The 20874-nt window shown below is 48.5% G+C and overlaps 1 protein-coding gene across 1 annotated transcript in view; it reads right to left on the minus strand.

Annotated features, from left to right (window-relative positions):
- The window catches only part of dab1a (DAB adaptor protein 1a), a gene marked incomplete at both ends in the record, with an annotated part of 74840 nt that extends 54342 nt beyond the window's left edge, over nucleotides 1-20498 (minus strand). Inside the window, 3 exon segments of the mRNA XM_084339311.1 lie at nucleotides 3593-3691; nucleotides 20358-20462; nucleotides 20464-20498. Of these exon segments, the coding sequence (XP_084195437.1) occupies nucleotides 3593-3691; nucleotides 20358-20462; nucleotides 20464-20498 (239 nt within the window).
- Between the last annotated feature and the right edge of the window lie 376 nt (nucleotides 20499-20874).

Here is a 20874-nt window from a genome sequence, read left to right on the forward strand (position 1 = left end):
ACCCAGAGAATGCTGGCTGATTCAAAGGCTGTCATATTAGATCAATTAAACAATTTTGAAACAATGCAGACTGGTGAAAAGAAAATCAAACCTTACTGTCATGCACTTGTCCTAATAAACTAACCTACACTGTAGCACTCAACACTTTGATGAACATTGTTACTCAGCTGATAGAGTTGTACCCTTCCTGCTGTCTTGTTGTACAGAACTTGTAAGTCGCTTTGGATAAAAGCGTCAGCTAGATGTAAAGTGGTTGACTATAAGTACGTATTCAAGACCTAAACTCTTTCTCTGCATCCCCTTAACAATTATGTGTATTGAGCCGTACTGTATTGTACCCATTCTGTAATCTGTTCATACAATTTTCAATCAATCAATCAATCCGCAGCTTAATTACTGTAGCAATATAAGAGTGATTGATTGATTGAAAACGTTAACAGATTGCAGAATGGGTACAATATATAGCTCAAATACAACAACTAACTGCTAAGAGGATGAATACATGAAGAGAGAAACATTTCTAAATCGTCTTGAATCTATAGCTCAACATGAAACAATTCGCAATTTATCATAAAATAAGTAAGTATAATTTTATTTCAACCAGAAATGCTTACAATAACGTTAGTTATAGAAGGGAATTCATTTTGTGAAAAAGTGTTCATGAGGCAGAATTATTACAACACAGCCTATATAACTCGTCATCACTGTAAATGAGGGAAACCTCAATGCTTTCACGAGTATAAATAAAGGTTTGAAATGAAAATATATTTGACACATATGAACACATTATGAATTTGCCCCCTGGTGGAATGTTAGGGGAACGTTGTTTATATTCCAATTCGTTTCTAGGCGGGCGTGCGTGCGTGTGTATTGTCGCAGCGCAAGTCAAATCGCTTGCAATGCAATCTGCGAACGACACACGCACGCCCGCCCGCCTGCGCATGCCTAGTTATTTTATTAAGTGTCAGGTCAGGTGTAACGTACATCACACGCACGCGCAAGTCGCGAACACACACGCGTAACGCACAGCACACGCACAGCACACGCACGCGTCTGCGCAAGTCGCGTGCACACCTAGAAATACGAACCAACGGACGCGTGTAGTGTGTGTGCGTGTAGTGTGTGTGCGCGTGTGTGTCCATTCTGAGTCGATGTAGATTACAGGCGAGCGTCAAACGTTTGATGTCAGATCGCATGCGTTTGCATGCGTTTTGGTCTGCGCACCCTGAAACGTTTCAACCCCCATACGTGCGTGCGTGCGTGCGTGCGTGCGTGCGTGCGTGCGTGCGTGCGTGCGTGTGTGTGTGTGTGTGTGTGTGTGTGTGTGTGTGTGTGTGTGTGTGTGAGTGAGGGGGGGGGCATCTTCCTCTTTGCTCTCCTGACGTAATGTCTTCATTCTGACAACAGGTTTTCACTTTGCTGTCTCTCCTCATCAGTTCTCCCTTTTTCCCTTTCTAGGAATTCCTCAAATCAACGTTTCTGCTCTTCCTGCACATCTTTGTAAACAGTTACTGTTTGCCATGCATGCTTTGTTTTCTCCAACATTTTGTAAAGGGTGGGGTCTGATTGGCTGATCAGCATCTTCATCTTTGTTTTGCTGACGATACTGTATTTCTCCATTCTGACTTCATTTTAGTTCAGTCATTTTAGTACTTATTATTGACTTGGCCTATAGGTACACTGAATGGTAGACTAGGAGCACTGCATGGTAGACTAGGAGCACTGAAGGGTAGACTAGGAGCACTGCAGGGTAGACTAGGAGCACTGAATGGTAGACTAGGAGCACTGAAGGGTAGACTAGGAGCACTGAATGGTAGACTAGGAGCACTGAAGGGTAGACTAGGAGCACTGAAGGGTAGACTAGGAGCACTGAAGGGTAGACTAGGAGCACTGAAGGGTAGACTAGGAGCACTGAATGGTAGACTAGGAGCACTGAAGGGTAGACTAGGAGCACTGAAGGGTAGACTAGGAGCACTGAAGGGTAGACTAGGAGCACTGAATGGTAGACTAGGAGCACTGAAGGGTAGACTAGGAGCACTGCATGGTAGACTAGGAGCACTGAATGGTAGACTAGGAGCACTGAATGGTAGACTAGGAGCACTGTATGGTAGACTAGGAGCACTGAAGGGTAGACTAGGAGCACTGAAGGGTAGACTAGGAGCACTGAATGGTAGACTAGGAGCACTGAATGGTAGACTAGGAGCACTGAAGGGTAGACTAGGAGCACTGAAGGGTAGACTAGGAGCACTGAATGGTAGACTAGGAGCACTGAATGGTAGACTAGGAGCACTGAAGGGTAGACTAGGAGCACTGAATGGTAGACTAGGAGCACTGAAGGGTAGACTAGGAGCACTGAAGGGTAGACTAGGAGCACTGAATGGTAGACTAGGAGCACTGAATGGTAGACTAGGAGCACTGAAGGGTAGACTAGGAGCACTGAAGGGTAGACTAGGAGCACTGAATTGTAGACTAGGAGCACTGAATGGTAGACTAGGAGCACTGAAGGGTAGACTAGGAGCACTGAATGGTAGACTAGGAGCACTGAAGGGTAGACTAGGAGCACTGAAGGGTAGACTAGGAGCACTGAAGGGTAGACTAGGAGCACTGAAGGGTAGACTAGGAGCACTGCATGGTAGACTAGGAGCACTGAAGGGTAGACTAGGAGCACTGCATGGTAGACTAGGAGCACTGAATGGTAGACTAGGAGCACTGAATGGTAGACTAGGAGCACTGCATGGTAGACTAGGGGCACTGAATGGTAGACTAGGAGCACTGCATGGTAGACTAGGAGCACTGCATGGTAGACTAGGAGCACTGAAGGGTAGACTAGGAGCACTGAAGGGTAGACTAGGAGCACTGAAGGGTAGACTAGGAGCACTGAATGGTAGACTAGGAGCACTGCATGGTAGACTAGGAGCACTGAAGGGTAGAATCCTGAACAAAGTAGGAACGTTAGCGTTACTGTATGAGAGCAGACAAGAGCCCATTTACACAACACTTAAGTTACCCCAATATTACAATCACCTTTCTCCCATGGTGCTGGGGTGTTGTTGTCCATATCTGTACCTCCAAGCCAAACTGTTTTCCGAGCCATCAATTAATCCCAGGCCAGTGGAATACAACTTTCACATTGTTGTCAATTTAGCTTGTCCAAACTGTCCTTTTGGTACCATGTTTTAAATCATGTCTTTCATCTCTGATCCACACACACCTGCACACACATGCATACACACGCATGCATGCACGCACACACGCACACACGCACACACACACACACACACACACACACACACACACACACACACACACCTACACCTACACACACACACACACACACACACACACACACACACACACACACACACACACACACACACACACACACACACACACACACACACACACACACACACACACACACACACACACACACACACACACACACACACACACACACACACACACACACACACACACACACACACACACACACACACACACACACACACACACACACACACACACACACACACACACACACACACACACACACACACACACACACACACACATTGCTACCGCTACTACTCACCCCGGACTTCTCATCGAAGATCTTGATCCCTCCAAAGGAAATGGTCAGAAACACCTTCAGTTTGTGTTCCCCTTTAGACCGCGCCGCCGCAGCTACACCCTGGACACACACACACACACACACACACACACACACACACACACACACACACACACACACACACACACACACACACACACACACACACACACACACACACACACACACACACACACACACACACACACACACAAGCAGATGGGTAGACAGAAAGACAGACAGACAGAGAGACAGAGGGACAGACAGACATACTGTTAGTGTTGTGAAGGATCAGATTAAACCGAATATATATATTTATTTATATATATATATTTAAATAGTATTTGTATATCGTTTGATATCCCCTGTATATTCCTTGTACAATATGCACTGAATATCCCTTTAGTCTACTAAACAGCCCATAATAGTTTCATTCTACCATTGGACGAGAACCTGGCGCCATCAGCCATACCCCTAGGTTCAAGTTCAATCGTGCCGCCCAACATGTCGTGGCAAGCCCCGGTCCAGCGTAGGAATACGTCTGGCGAAATACGAATGGTACTATTTGTTCACAGCGCATATATATATGGCGCAAGTAAAGTAGAACTTCCTTTTAGTCCAGTTCTTTACCCTCCAACAGAGTAACAGACGCGAAGCCTCACCCACGACGCACGTGTGGTGTAGTAAGGCCTACTTGGCCTCAGAATAGGCATTGAGATATCGTGTGGATTAATAGTTGAATAGTCATAGTTTGGCACTATACCGTCGAGTTGGACGTATTCTATTAAGCTAATAATAGTCTATTTATGTATGGTGCATCGTTCGGTTAGAGTTATAAAGTTATCAGTACCCCCATCGTTCCTGACGTTATCTGGACGCTTAACCAGGCTGGGCAGACCACTAGTGGTGCTTGCATCCGAGGAGCTCCGGGCCAGGGCGACTGGACCTGTATATTGGATTACTCTACCCGGACGACGGCGAGCCTTCCACGGCTTGGATTATGCTTTGGGTGCTTTGATTATTCCATGGATAACGGCCAACACTGCGGAGTGTTGGAACTACCCCCCGGAGAGGACTCCAGGTGAGACGGCGCTCTACACCAGTGAGGTCGCCTCACGTCTCTCCGTTGTGGACCGGCAGCTACCGTCCACCAGAGGGTCCAGCTGTATTCGTCTGCGGACCGAGGTTCTGTGGGCACCGTGTTCAAGACTTTGAATTCTCCCAAGAAACTGTCGGCCAGATGGGATACCGCCAGCAACCCCCCCCTCCTACTGTCTTACAACCAGCGGGACCCCCCCCCCCCTTAGTGTATCCAGCTATAATCATCTAAGTACCATCGCTATAGTTTCCTAAAGAAACAGGTTGTATACTTACTCCCTGCGTAACCAGAGATTGGACATTCAATGTTGATTTACCTACGAATACTCATTTGCCATACAAGTGCATTTCAAATCATAAGTGTAAACAAGTGAACGTTGTATATACCTTTTGCTATATTAAATATTCGATTTGTACATTTGTGTGGACTTCGTTTCATCAGGTGGGAAAGTGTTCATCATATTTATATCATGTACTGGATGGCCAGAAGTTAAAGTACAAGAGGTATTGGTATTAAATACCATATCTAACAATACAGTCAGGGAATTGTACCCCTCAGTTACAATTGGTCCTTCGAGCCGGAGGGTAACTAGTGTAATATTAATATAGTGTTATTAATATTGAAATGGCCTATGATGAACACTCCACGAAACGGTCCTCCTAACCTAGAATGCCCGCGGCGCAGACGACAGACACCTCAGTACTTAGAGGATTACACTGTCAGTCAACTACCTAGCCTTCGACAAACAGTAAACGCGGTAAAAGTAGAAAGTAAAATTATGTCTGACCTTAACGACCAGGTTTCCCCGACCACAGAGACCCTAGTAGGTCCTAATGTAACTGACCAAGCTCACGGTGGGGACCAGGAGGGAGCTGACATGCCTTTACCCCCCGCCACTACCGAAGAAGTAGTCCCCGACCAGCCCCGGGAGGAAGACAACCCTACAGAGAGAGAACTCTGCACGGAAGAAGAGGAGGAGAGCGCCGAGGAAATAGAGCTCCAGGACTCCCCAACGAGTACCCCCAGGAGCGGCTCACGCAGGAGCGGCTCACCTCCACAACCGCCTTCCCCCAGCGAAGCGGAGAGGATGCTACAACAGGCGTTCCTCGTCAGCCTGACAGCCTCTACCGAACGCGATCGACTTCAGGGTGAACGCGATCGTCTCCAAGCACAGGCGCTTAGCGAGCGCGAACAACTCCAAGCACAGGCGCTCAGCGAGCGCGAACAACTCCAAGCGCAACAACGGAGCGAAGAAGAGCGCACATGCCAGGAGATGAGACGCCTTCAGACGGAAGAGAATATGGCAAGAGACCGGGCCGACGCCCAGCGCGCCGCTGCCGGTGCCCAAAGAGAAGCAGATCTCACCAAACGCGAAGTCGAGCGCGACAAGTTACAAGCGCAGCTAATGGAGCAGCTGATCCGCAAGGCAACACCCTCTCCCTCCGCCAGGGGTTCAAGGAACTCATCGAGACAACAGTCAAGGGCAGCGTCTCATCACCGAGCAAGCGACCCTGAACTTGACCAACAGACCGAGCCTATACCCCCCGCAGACCCCCTTCCCAGACCGGTCCAAGCGAGACCCAGCTACAAGGAAGGAGCGGCATACACTGCGGAGAAGCTAAATAAACGATTACAGGATCTGGAAGATCTGATAGAGGAAGAAGAGGGAGAGGAGGAGAACCAAGCCTGACGACAGCACAGTACTCCACCGGACCAGGAGGTCCAGTACAGCCCAGGCTATACCCCCGCGGCGCTGCGCTACAGACCCCCGACTCTATTCACGGGTGAGCACGACGCACGACCAGCCCCGAGGAATAGCACCTGGACCAGCGGGCCATGGTACCCTGTCAGTACCAGCCCACAGCGAGGCGCAAGAGGGGACGCTATTGGCGCTATTGAAATCTCCCAGTACTAAAATGGCGGCGTTAACGTTCGTCGCTTGTATACTATTTACCTCGTCGTGGAGTCTGGAGAGCGCGGCGTTGTTGTTGGCTTGCGGTGGAATATACACTCCGACCAGGACGATCGCCGTTAACTCCCTCGGGAGGAAGAAAGGACGACACTTGATGGTTATATATTCCAGTTCTGGGGAGCAGTGGTTGGATAATTCCTTCACGTTCGTTGGATCACTCCAATTTTTATTAAACATGAAGGCAATACCTCCTCCACGTTGTTTACCGGACTCTGATTGTGTCCGATCCTTCCTATGGATAAAGAAGTGATCCGCTGGTTGAATCGCGTGATCTGGAACCTCCGGTGTTAGCCATGTTTCGGTGAAGCAAAGGACATTGCAGTCCCTAACGTCTCTTTGATATTGAATCCTTGCTCGGATGTCATCCAGTTTATTGTCTATTGATTGTACATTGGCTAGCAATATACTGGGTAGTGGTGTCCTGTGCCGCCTGGTTCTCAGCCTGTTACGGACTCCAGCTCTCTTTCCTCGCCGTCTGGGTCCTTTGTCCCTGGGGGCGAGATCCGGTCCTGATGTCCTCAAGATCTCAACGGGCCATTGTTGCGGTTCAGAGAGCTGATCCAGAGAGTAATCCAGTCGGTAAGTTTCCCGTAATCCAATGTCTATTAGTGACTGACGGTCATACACATTAATTGCACCTACTGTTGGTACAGACAAAACTCTTAAAACTATAAATATTAACAAAAGTATGCACAGTCTCGACGGAGCGCACAGACAGGCAGCCGGACGTAGCGGCGCCATCTTAGAGATAGGTATTGCCTGATTTCTATCAGCATGTGACTTGCAACACCAGAGGTGGTAACATCCTAGATCACTGTTACACGCAATTTAAAGGTGGCTACAAGGCTCATTCTGATAGTGGCTTTGGCAAGTCAGATCACGCATCCATTTTCCTTACACCAAAGTACAGACAAAGAATTAAAAGTACTCCCGTAGTCTCGCGAGAGGTGCAGAAATGGGATGTGACGTCAGAGGATACGATCCGGTCAGTGTTTCACAACACAGACTGGATTGTGTTCCGCGACACAGATAACATTAATGCCTACACGGAGACAGTGCTGGATTATGTCTGTACTAGGGTGAAAGAAACAATCCCCACTACCAAAATGAAAGTTTACCCAAATCAAAAACCCTGGGTAGACAAATCCGTCCGTGAAGCTCTGAGAGAGCGCACCAAAGCATACAATGACGGCCTAGTGGCAGGCAACATGAATGACCACAAGGTGGCGCGACACAACGTAAGGAGGACAGTGTCAGAGGCCAAACGGCGCTACAGGGATAAAATTGAACTCCAGTTTGAACAAGCTGACTCTAGAGCTATGTGGCAGGGGCTCAAAACGATGACAGACTACAAAGGCGCCTCCCTCAAACTGAACAGTGACATCTCCTTAGCAAACGACCTCAATACCTTCTATGCGAGGTTTGATGCTGGTAATAACAACACCAGCTCACAAGCCTCGGCAATGGGGGGGGGGGGGTCGGCTGCTGATGGAGGCGCAGTGTTCAGGGTAACAGAGCATGAGGTGAGGCGGACCTTTAAAAAAGTGAATATCAGGAAGGCAGCAGGTCCGGACGGCATCCCCGGCCGCGTCCTAAAAGTCTGTGCCGACCAACTGGCCCCAGTATTCACTCACATATTTAACCTGTCCTTAGAACAGGCTGTCATCCCCACCTGCCTGAAGAAGTCCACTATTATCCCTGTACCCAAAAAATCCAAGCCTGCTTGCCTCAACGATTACCGCCCTGTAGCTCTCACCTCCATAGCCATGAAGTGCTTTGAGAAGCTAGTAAAGGGCTACATCTGCTCCTCCCTCCCCATCAACATGGACCCCCTGCAATTTGCATACCGCCCCAACAGGTCCACGTAGGACGCCATATCCCATGTGCTGCACACAGCAGCATCACACCTGGACAAGAGGCAGGGGAACTATGTGAGAATGCTATTCATCGACTACAGCTCGGCATTCAATACCATAGTCCCCTCCATACTCATAGCCAAGCTCAGGGACCTGGGCTTGGGCTATGACCTCTGCCAGTGGGTCTTGGACTTCCTGACTGGCAGACCCCAGGTGGTGAGAGCAGGCAACTGCACCTCCTCATCCATCACCCTCAACATAGGGGCCCCCCAGGGCTGTGTTCTGAGTCCCCTCCTCTACTCCCTGTACACACACGACTGTGTGGCTCAGCGGAGTAGCAATACAATCGTCAAATTTGCTGACGACACAGTGGTGGTGGGCCTGATCTCTGCCAACGACGAGAGGGCCTACCTGGAAGAGGTCAAGGTCCTGGCGGGATGGTGCCAGGAAAACAGCCTCTCCCTGAACGTCAGCAAAACAAAGGAGATGATTGTGGACTTCAGGAGGTCGGGGGTCAAGGACTACAGCCCCCTCAGCATCGACGGGGCACCGGTTGAGAGAGTCAACAGCTTCAAGTACCTCGGAGCCTACATATCCGAGGACTTGACATGGACCACACACATTAACAGTGTGGTGAAGAAGGCACGACAACGCCTCTACTTCCTCAGGCGCCTAAGGAAGTTCCAAGTCAGCCAGAAGATCCTTAAGAACTTCTACTCATGTACAATAGAGAGCATCTTGACCGGCAACATCACCTCCTGGTTTGGGAATAGCACTGCAAAAGACCAAAGCAGACTACAAAGAGTGACACGTTCAGCCGAACACACAATTGGAGGGGGGCTCCCCACCCTCCAGAACATTTACTACAAGCGTTGCAAGGGGAAGGCTAAGAGAATTATTAAGGACTCGAGCCACCCGAACAACTGCCTCTTTGAACTGCTGCCGTCAGGCAAGCGATACAGGAGTCTCAAGGCGAGCACAGAAAGACTCAGAAGTAGCTTCTATCCCCAGGCCATCAGGCTGCTAAACGAACAATGAATGAACACTACACAACAACAACCACCAAACACACATAGCACACACATCCACACGCACACACTCACTTTAAACAAACACACTGTAGCACCCACTACACACACTTTATAGCACACACCCACTTTAAACAAACACACTGTAGCACCCACTCCCCACACTTTATATTTATGGATGAAGGATTGCACTACAACTCGTACACCTTACTGTAAATTGTACCTAAAATTGTACCTCATCCCATTTCTGCTTTGCACTAGATAGTACTGTACATTAGTACACTGCATAGTATTGTGTATTGTATATTATATGGTAACTCAGAACATTGTACATATGTCTATACCGAACACTGTGACCTCATTTTCTTCTTCTAAATTCATGCTATATTATGTTATTATGTTATTTGATACTATCTTGTCTAGCACAGTCTCTGGAGCGTAACAGTAAGAAGCATTTTGTATGAAAGTATTCTGTACTTCTGTATGACAACTATTAAAGAACTTGAACTTGAACTTGAACTTGAACTCGCCCAGGAGGTCTCTCCCCCAACGCTCGCCGATGTATCAGCCATCCACGGCGTCATACATTGCCACGCCGTCATTTCCAGACTTCGCCTATGAGAGTCGAGCACAGTACACGGAGCTCCGGATGTGCTTAGAGACAATGATGGTGGATGTCGCTGATGAACGCCACAAGTATGCAATATTACTGAAGCACCTGAAAGTACCGCGAGCGCACAATATAGCGCTAGCCTATGCCACCTCTTCGACACCATACACAGCGGCCCTAGCGGCGCTGGACCAGAGATATGGACGTATATGGGATTACGTAATCCAAGAGATAAGGCATATTGATCGCCTACCCCCAGCCACAGACAATCGCTCATTAGACGACCTGTCAATCAAAGTGCAGTCCCTGGTAGGGATGCTGGGAGCGCAACGGGAAAAGGGCATGCATGAGCTATACGCCAACTCTAACGTCGAGAGGATTTTGGAGAAGCTGCCACCCGCAAGAGAAGAGCGTTTTAGGCGGCAGAGAGACTACCGGGACCCCAACGGCCCCGAACCATCCCTCCTTGATCTAGCCGACTTCCTGGCGAGAGAAGTCAGCAGCTTACGACTGGATACATTCGGGCGGAGCACGCCAAGCTCCAGAGAGGGACCCAGGAGAATAAATGATGGAAGAAGATCGGTGACTGTCATGCACCAATCAGAGTCAGTACCGAGCAGTAAGAGCCACAGTACCCCCTCGAGAAAAGAGAAGTGGAAGATAGCGTGTCCCTACTGTGAGAAAGAACACTGACTGTCACAATGTGACCTATTCACAAAGATGAATGCAGAAGAAGTGAGTCAATGGATAAAGTCCAACAGGCGCTGTTACCGATGTGCGCGGCCACACATGGCAGCCGAATGCCGCCTAAAGAAAAGGTGCAGTCGGTGCGACGGAGCCCATCTAGATATACTACACGAAAGTAACAGAAGACGGCCTCCACCTGCACCATCGAGCGGCACCAAGGCAAGTGTCATGTACATTGACCCCGCCAGCAGCAGTGGCGCCCAAGTGCTCTTAAAGGTAGTCCGTGTGACATTGAGCTACCAAGATAAAGTCATGGACACTTACGCCGTCCTTGATGACGGGTCAGAGAAGACCCTTCTGCTCGCGTCCGCTGCTGCCCAGCTGGGACTGCGGGGGAGCAAGAACGAAATGACGATTCGGACAATAAGAAGAGATTTAAAGACGATAAAGGGCGAGAATGTCTCCTTCACTATCGCAGCAAACGGGCAGCCAGAGCGACGGTATAAGATTACAAATGCTTTCACCAGCCAAGAAATAGGACTATCGCAGTACACCTACCCGATCGCCAAGTTGATGGATAAATATGTGCACCTGCGACAACTACCTATCCCGCTCATAGACGGCGCTACCCCGACCCTGCTGATAGGCTCCGACCATGCAGAACTCATAGTCCCGATTGACCGGGTCCATACAGGACCCCGAGGCTGTCCTGCAGCAGTCGAGACCCGCCTAGGGTGGACCCTACAAGGCCCCCTCGCTAAATCTCTCAACCGAACAGCAGCCACTAGCCGCCTCCACTCCAGAACGACAGAAGAAGACACCACTCTCCTGCAGCATGTCGAGAGGCTATGGACACTAGAGACAATGCCCTTTAAGAACGAAAGGAAAGATATTCGTTCTAAAGAAGACATCTACGCCATCAACCTACTCGAGCAAGGGACAAAGAGAGTCACAGTCGGCGGAGTGATGAGATACGCAACTCCACTCCTGAGGCGAGAGGGAATGCCCACCTTTCACGCAAAGAAAGACGCCACGGAGCGCTATCTATTGAACACAGAGCGGCGCCTAGCCAAAGACCCCGCTCAAGAGCGTGTGTACCGCGCTGAGATTGAGAAGCTAATCACAGCGGGACACGTAACAAAGATTGACATTAAAGAGGCCGATCAGACGACCGAATCATGGTACGTGCCGCATCACAAGGTCCATCACAACGGCAAGGATCGCATTGTGTTTAACTGCAGCTACCAGATCGGATCCCAAAATCTGAATAAAGAGCTCTTGCCCGGCCCCACACTCGGTCCCTCCCTACTAGGCGTGCTACTGCGCTTCCGCCAGGACAAGGTGGCTATCAGCGGGGATATCAAAGGGATGTTCCTGCAGGTGAGACTAGTAGAGGAGGACAAGCCCCTGCTGCGGTTCCTATGGAGAGAGAGGATCGGAGATGAGAACCCAGCCATCTACCAGTGGGAAGTACTCCCCTTCGGAACCACATGCAGCCCGTGCTGTGCTACATTCGCACTACAGAAACACGTCGCAGAGGACCCAACAGCAGATGAAGAGGTCCAACACAGTGTGAAGAACAGTTTCTACGTGGACAACTGTTTACAAAGCGTTTCGACTCAAGAAGAAGCCGAGGCTCTCCTAATCAAGCTACGCGCCTCCCTGATCAAAGGCGGCTTTGATCTCAGGCAGTGGGCCAGCAGTGACCCGCACGTATTGCGCAGCCTCTCCCCCGCGGACAAGGCTGCCAGCAGCGAGACCTGGATGGCGACCATCCCAGGAGAAGCCCAAGAAATGACACTAGGACTAGTCTGGCGCTTCAAAACAGACTCGCTCCACTATAGACACAAACCCTTGGCTCCAGAGCAGGGAAGGTCGACGGCGATACCGACCACCAGACGGAGTGTGTACAGAACACTCGCCAGACAATATGACCCGTTGGGATGTATTCTACCTTACACCACCAGGGCAAAGATGATTATACGAGCACTATGGGACAAGGACCAGGGCTGGGACGACCCAATACCCGCACACCTTGCCTCAACATGGAGAGAGTGGGAGACGGAACTCCGCTCACTCCCAGGCGTCAACATACGCCGCAGCTACTTCCCATCCACAGTGAGGCCAGAGACATGCGAGATTGATCTACACGTCTTCAGCGACGCCTCCGAAGTAGCCTATAGATCGGTGGCCTACTTGCGTGCCCAAGAGAAGGGAGGAAAGATACACACTGCTTTCATCCTGGCCCGCTCAAGAATAGCCCCACGTAAGCAACAATCTATCCCACGTCTAGAGCTCTGCGCAGCCCTAGCAGGAGCGCATCTAGCCACGTTAACCCAACGTGAACTCACCATTCCGGTGCACAGAACAATCTTGTGGTCAGATTCCACGACAGTACTCACATGGATCAAGTCTGATTCATGCAGATACAAAGTCTTCGTGGGAGTCAGAGTCACCGAGATTCAAGAGTTAACAGAAGCAGCGAGCTGGCGGTATGTGGACACCAAACACAACCCAGCTGACGTCATCACCCGGGGAATGTCTCTGGATGACCTTACCCGTCGCAACATCTACAGTGACGGACCAGAATTCCTCAAGCTCCCGGAAGGAGAGTGGCCTACGCCCACCCCACGGGAAGCAAGTAACGAAGAGGCTGAGAACAAGAAACCTATGTTCTGTGGACTGAGCACAGTCGCCTCCACAGACCCCAACATAGATGACTGCATTACCCTAGAGAGTGCGCAGCAAAGAACATTCCTGTGGCACCACCCAGAGATTCAGTCCACCACTGACATGTCAGCAGCTGACTACGAAGAAGCAGAACTTCTTCTACTACAACGAGCCCAGAGAGACTCGTTCCCCGATGAGCTAGACTGTCTACAGGGAGGAAACCCAGTCCCATCAGACAGCAGACTGCTCCACCTGGCACCCGAGAGTGACGCCCATAATCTCATCAGAGTGGGTGGTCGCCTGCGGAGAGCCCCCAATCTACCGGATGACGTTAAGTACCCGATAGTCTTGAACAGCCAACACAAGGTCACAGAGCTGATCATAAAGAAATACGACGAGGATGTACACCACGCAGGAGCAGAGAGAGTCTTCGCGGAGATCAGACGTCGTTATTGGATACTGCAAGGGAGAGAAGCAGTGCGGCGCTTCCAGCGAACCTGTCTAGACTGCCGTAAGTGGCGCGCGCAGCCCAGCATACCACGGATGGCTGACATACCTCCCTGTCGCCTCCGACTCGGCGACAAGCCATTCCACTCCACAGGCATGGACTGCTTTGGCCCGTTGTATATAAAGAGAGGAAGAGGAACCGAGAAGCGGTGGGGTATTGTATTCAAATGCATGACCACCAGAGCGATACATATCGAGCTCCTTCCGACCATGAGCACAGACTCATTCCTTATGGCCTTCCGAAGATTCACATCACGGAAAGGAAAACCGTCTACATTGTTGTCTGATCACGGGACAAACTTCAAAGGCGGAGAAAGAGAGCTGAGAGAGAGCTTCCAAGCTATGGGCCCAGAACTTAAGACCCACCTCGCTCCATCCCAGATTGACTTCCAGTTTAATCCCCCGAACGCACCCCACTTCGGTGGAACCTGGGAACGAGAAGTACGTTCTATAAAGACAGCCCTGTACGCCGTGCTTGGGGCCCAGACTGTGGCGGAGGAAGTCCTAATGACAGTCCTCACGGAGATCGAGGGAGTATTGAACTCAAAGCCCCTCGGTTACGTCTCCAGTGATGTAGCAGATGTCGACCCAGTCACCCCCAACACACTCTTAATGGTGCGGCTGGACCCCGCGCTACCCCAGACAATGTACAGGCCTGAAGAAGCGAACGGCCGAAGAATGTGGAGGTACAGTCAAGTACTAGCTGACAAGTTTTGGAGCAGCTTCCTACTCCACTACCTACCGTCTCTACAGACCCGCCAGAAGTGGGTAAAAGAGAGAGACAATTTGACAGAAGGAACAGTCGTCATGATTATTGACCAGTCACTACCCAGAGCTATGTGGCCGGCTGGCCGCGTAAGCAAAGTGATCACCGGTGCCGATGGCAAGGTCCGAGCAGCTGAAGTACTCGTCCAAGGGCGCACTTACACACGACCCGTGGCGAGGCTAATAGAACTGCCCCGACTCCCAGACACTATCGATGATGACCATGACCCCATGACTTTGTGAGTTGACTGACCCTTACAGCGGACCTTGAGTGGTAGACAGTGCGGTTAATCTGTCTCTGCTTAGCTAATTAGGTGGGACTAATTAGGGGGCGGCTGTTGTGAAGGATCAGATTAAACCGAATATATATATTTATTTATATATATATATTTAAATAGTATTTGTATATCGTTTGATATCCCCTGTATATTCCTTGTACAATATGCACTGAATATCCCTTTAGTCTACTAAACAGCCCATAATAGTTTCATTCTACCATTGGACGAGAACCTGGCGCCATCAGCCATACCCCTAGGTTCAAGTTCAATCGTGCCGCCCAACATGTCGTGGCAAGCCCCGGTCCAGCGTAGGAATACGTCTGGCGAAATACGAATGGTACTATTTGTTCACAGCGCATATATATATGGCGCAAGTAAAGTAGAACTTCCTTTTAGTCCAGTTCTTTACCCTCCAACAGAGTAACAGACGCGAAGCCTCACCCACGACGCACGTGTGGTGTAGTAAGGCCTACTTGGCCTCAGAATAGGCATTGAGATATTGTGTGGATTAATAGTTGAATAGTCATAGTTTGGCACTATACCGTCGAGTTGGACGTATTCTATTAAGCTAATAATAGTCTATTTATGTATGGTGCATCGTTCGGTTAGAGTTATAAAGTTATCAGTACCCCCATCGTTCCTGACGTTATCTGGACGCTTAACCAGGCTGGGCAGACCACTAGTGGTGCTTGCATCCGAGGAGCTGGACCTGTATATTGGATTACTCTACCCGGACGACGGCGAGCCTTCCACGGCTTGGATTATGCTTTGGGTGCTTTGATTATTCCATGGATAACGGCCAACACTGCGGAGTGTTGGAACTACCCCCCGGAGAGGACTCCAGGTGAGACGGCGCTCTACACCAGTGAGGTCGCCTCACGTCTCTCCGTTGTGGACCGGCAGCTACCGTCCACCAGAGGGTCCAGCTGTATTCGTCTGCGGACCGAGGTTCTGTGGGCACCGTGTTCAAGACTTTGAATTCTCCCAAGAAACTGTCGGCCAGATGGGATACCGCCAGCGGCTTCTCTAACCCCCCCCTCCTACTGTCTTACAACCAGCGGGACCCCCCCCCCCTTAGTGTATCCAGCTATAATCATCTAAGTACCATCGCTATAGTTTCCTAAAGAAACAGGTTGTATACTTACTCCCTGCGTAACCAGAGATTGGACATTCAATGTTGATTTACCTACGAATACTCATTTGCCATACAAGTGCATTTCAAATCATAAGTGTAAACAAGTGAACGTTGTATATACCTTTTGCTATATTAAATATTCGATTTGTACATTTGTGTGGACTTCGTTTCATCAGGTGGGAAAGTGTTCATCATATTTATATCATGTACTGGATGGCCAGAAGTTAAAGTACAAGAGGTAGTGGTATTAAATACCATATCTAACAATACAGTCAGGGAATTGTACCCCTCAGTTACAGTTAGATATACTGTTTATACTGTATTGGCAGTCAGGCAGGTCTGCGGATGCAGCACTTGTAGTAAAGTATCTATCATAAACACTGACTTCTAGCGCTCTCTCTGGGCAGATAGAGATAAATACTCACTGAGTAACTGTTCCACATGTATTATTGTAGTTTGTTGTCCCAAATAGGTCTTTGTTCAAGTCTATTTTATATATTTTCTTCTTTTTTTTACATATTTTGTGATTTTGGCTATTGTTTGTGACTAAATGTTTTAATTACTATACTGTTGTTATTATGCATGCTGTAAGGTGCATCTTTTCATGCCAATAAAGCACTTTGAATTTAATTTAATTGAAAGAGAGAACGTTGGGGGGAGAGGGAGACAGAGAGAGAGAGAGAGAGAGAGAGAGAGAGAGAGAGAGAGAGAGAGAGAGAGAGAGAGAGAGAGAGAGAGAGAGAGATTGAGTGGTGGGGGATACAGGGAGGAGTGGAATGTAGAGAAGAAGAGACGAGATCAGGGAATGAGATATGATGGATTTCCTGTCTGAATGAGTGAGTAGGGAGGAAGCTGACTGATCAATGGCTTGTCCTCCCGTCACCCCTGCAGACCGGGATGGATAGACTTTCAACTACACTTAAGCAAAAGACTGGGGAATATGTATCTCAATTCAAACTAAAATACTCTCTGCAGATGATAAATCTATTCTGAAAGAAGTACATGAATGATGCATAGTGAAGAATTTCTCATGGTGAATAAAAATTCTTTAACCACATAACTCAAAAATATTACGCTGCACATCTTGGAAAAACACTACTTCTGAAAAATGACTTATCGGCCCAAATAAACGACAACCCCCATTTAATTTTTTTTAAGAAAATAAATATATATGCCTTCGACAAAACGAATGAGGACAAAACTACCAACAATTTAAGAAATATCCCTGCAAGTTTGAAGCCCCTTTTTCACAGAATAATGTTCGCAGGTATGTTATTCAAAATGATGTTCAATAAAATGCTGACCTAGTGTGCTCACATGGCTTTGTTAATTAAGAAAGTTTGGTTTGGTACTCAATTGGCAATGTGAACCATAACCGAAGCGAATAAAAACTAGAGAAATAGAAACAATTTCACTTTTGATTTGGACCATTTCAAACAAACTTGGTGGTGTGACAGGTGTGAACTTGTGCAGAAGAAGAAGCACGGTCCAGCCAGATAAACACTGAAGGCTATACATGCAAAGCACTCTCCATGCAGAAGCACTATACAAGAAGGGCCAGAGCCGACTCTACTTCCTCAGAAGGCTGAGATCCTTCAATGTCTGTACAAGGATGTTGAGGATGTTCTATGAGTCGGTGGTGGCGGGCGCCTTCTTGTACGCTGTGACCTGCTGGGGCAGCGGACTGAGAGCAGTGGACACAACCAGGCTGGATAAGCTGGTCAGGAAGGCCAGCAGCGTGGTTGGGGTGGAGCTGGACTCTCTAGCGAGGGTGGCGGAGAGGAGGAGCCTTGCTAAGCTCCAGGCCATCAGGGAAAACCCCACCCACCCACTATACACAGACTTGGCTGACAGGAGGAGCATGTTCAGTGCTAGGCTCACACTACCCAAATGCAGCACTGAACAGCACAGGAAGTCCTTCATTCCAACAGCCATCAGACTATATAATGCATCACTGTGCCTCACTGCATCACTGAGCACAGAGCGGCAGCTCAATAGTGGCACTAGCGGCCTCCAGGCTCCACAACAGGGGGCAGCGACGGCTGCCAGACATTGATCTAGGACTTATAGGAACCCAAGGAGGACAATACACTACCTGAAGCATACTGCACCTTTTGACACTGTGAATACTGGAATATATATTTCATTTAGTTAGATTTAAATTATAATTATATTGACCAAATTGTTTACACTGCGTCCCCCATGCTCAGTACATTCTTACTGTATTTATTTCTGTATATTTTATTTCATTTCATTTTATTCTATTTTACTCTACTCTTATCCTAGGCAACTTGATTTGATTTGTGTTATTATTCTAATTTGTGACCTGTCCTGTCTAAATGTTTAAATGTTGAGCGATTTGCAGTGTCAAATTTCCCACGGGATAATAAAAGTATTTCTATTCTATTCTATTCTATTCTATTCTATGGTGCTGAAACCTTCATTCTGGATTTACCAAATCTGTGTCTTGGTACCAAAGTGGCCAGTAAAACCGATGGAGATGCAATTTATATATTTTTTTTATTTCTATTGACTTCTATTTTCAATGTCTACAAATGTTCCGCAAAATCGACATGATGTCCTGCATTTGGATCATACATACTTTAATATTGTGACAATTTTTTTTTCTTCAGATCAATACAAAAATATCTTGTCTGGCCCACACGATTCTCTCTAGCACTGTCTTCTATCTGAAAAAATAAATGTCAAAGCATTGACCATATTCACATGGCGGCCATTATGCTCTTATGTCATGGCCTGAGGGTGGAAAGGAATCCCAAACTGAGCATGACATGAGAGCAGAATGGCCGCCGTGTTAATATGATCAATTGCAAAGCCACTCAAACGCTTGCTTGAAATGGTAAAAATGTATTATCGTTAATTAAACCATCACACTTGTGACCAGTGACACAACATACATTTGAATAATATCAACTAGATATGTAGTTCAAAAGGAGGACTTAAAATATTGACTTAGCCTATAGGAACTGTAACCCCTTGGAATGCTTGGATAGACGCACAGCAAGCACAACAAACATCTTTAGTCCTCTAATGGGGTGACATTTAGTTCTCTCTCTCTCTCTCTCTCTCTCTCTCTCTCTCTCTCTCTCTCTCTCTCTCTCTCTCTCTCTCTCTCTCTCTGTCTCTCTTTCTTTCTCTTTCTCTCTCCTCCTGTCCATCTCCTCCTCCTTTCCCAATTATGTTCTTCACCTCTGCCTCCTCTCTCCTCACCCGGGCCTCACCTCCCCACCCTCTCCCTGTAGCTCTCCTCCTCCTGACCATGCAAATGAGACACTCACCCCAATCACCTCCTCGTCCATATGGTGAGCCTCCTCACCCTCGACCCTCTTGTCTCCCGAGACTATGACCTCCTCCTGACTTACATCCCCCCCCCTGTCTCCCCCTGTCTCTGCACAGGACAACTACGTAGGACAAGATGTCCTAGTTTATATACTTAAAATCTCTTTCTCACATGAACAGGCATGCGTGCGCACACACACACACACACACGCACGCACGCACGCACGCACACACACACGCACGCACGCACGCACGCACGCACGCACGCACGCACGCACGCACGCACGCACGCACACACACACACACACACACACACACACACACACACACACACACACACACACACACACACACACACACACTAGTCTAAATCTAATTTTGATTCTAATTATTTATTTCCACACGCCAGATTTTGTACTTTTACAAACTAGGCAGTGAATTAGGTATAGGCAGTGTTCCTGCTCCAATGAGCTAATTGATTCATTAGAGCTAATTGATTGCTTGTGTCCTTTGGTATATGACATCACAAAGGGAAATACTTCAGAACACTTTGTCATGTAATTTGTCCTCAGCGCCTAAATAACATTAGACTATAGGCAAAACCCATTCTCCATCAAATTAGACCTTTAACTTTTAATTCAAGCAAAACAATGGTGAACATCAAATTAGGTGTTATAATGATTCCATACCAATAACATACTGTACACACGTGCATGCACACACACACACGTACACACACGCACGCACGCACGCATGCATGCATGCACGCATGCACGCACACACGCACACACACACACACACACACACACACACACACACACACACACATGATGTCCTTACCTTGAGCTTCATCATGGAGTCTTGGCAGAGCTTGTCTCCACGGGCGGCGGTGACCTCGTCCAGGCCGATGAGCTTGGCCTTGTAGCGGACACCATCGCCCTTAAAAACGCCTGATCAGAGCTGCCTCGCTCTTATCCTGCCCTGGAGACACACACAGGGGACAGATGGGAGAGAGTCAGGGGAGAGAGACACACACACACACACACACACACACACACACACACACACACACACACACACACACACACACACACACACACACACACACACACACACACACACACACACACACACACACACACACACACACACACACACACACACACACACACACACACACACACACACACACACACACACACACACACACACACACACACACACACACACACACACACACACACACACACACACAGAAACACACACCCATTTACACTGGTTTGGTGAAAAACAAGGTCGGCAGACACTCCTGATCTCCTCCAGTCAAGGGCCTCACCTTCAGGCCAGCACCATTACA

The sequence above is a fragment of the Notolepis coatsorum genome (genome assembly GCF_963971535.1).
Source record: "Notolepis coatsorum genome assembly, contig: SCAFFOLD_393, whole genome shotgun sequence".
Taxonomy (NCBI): domain Eukaryota; kingdom Metazoa; phylum Chordata; class Actinopteri; order Aulopiformes; family Paralepididae; genus Notolepis; species Notolepis coatsorum.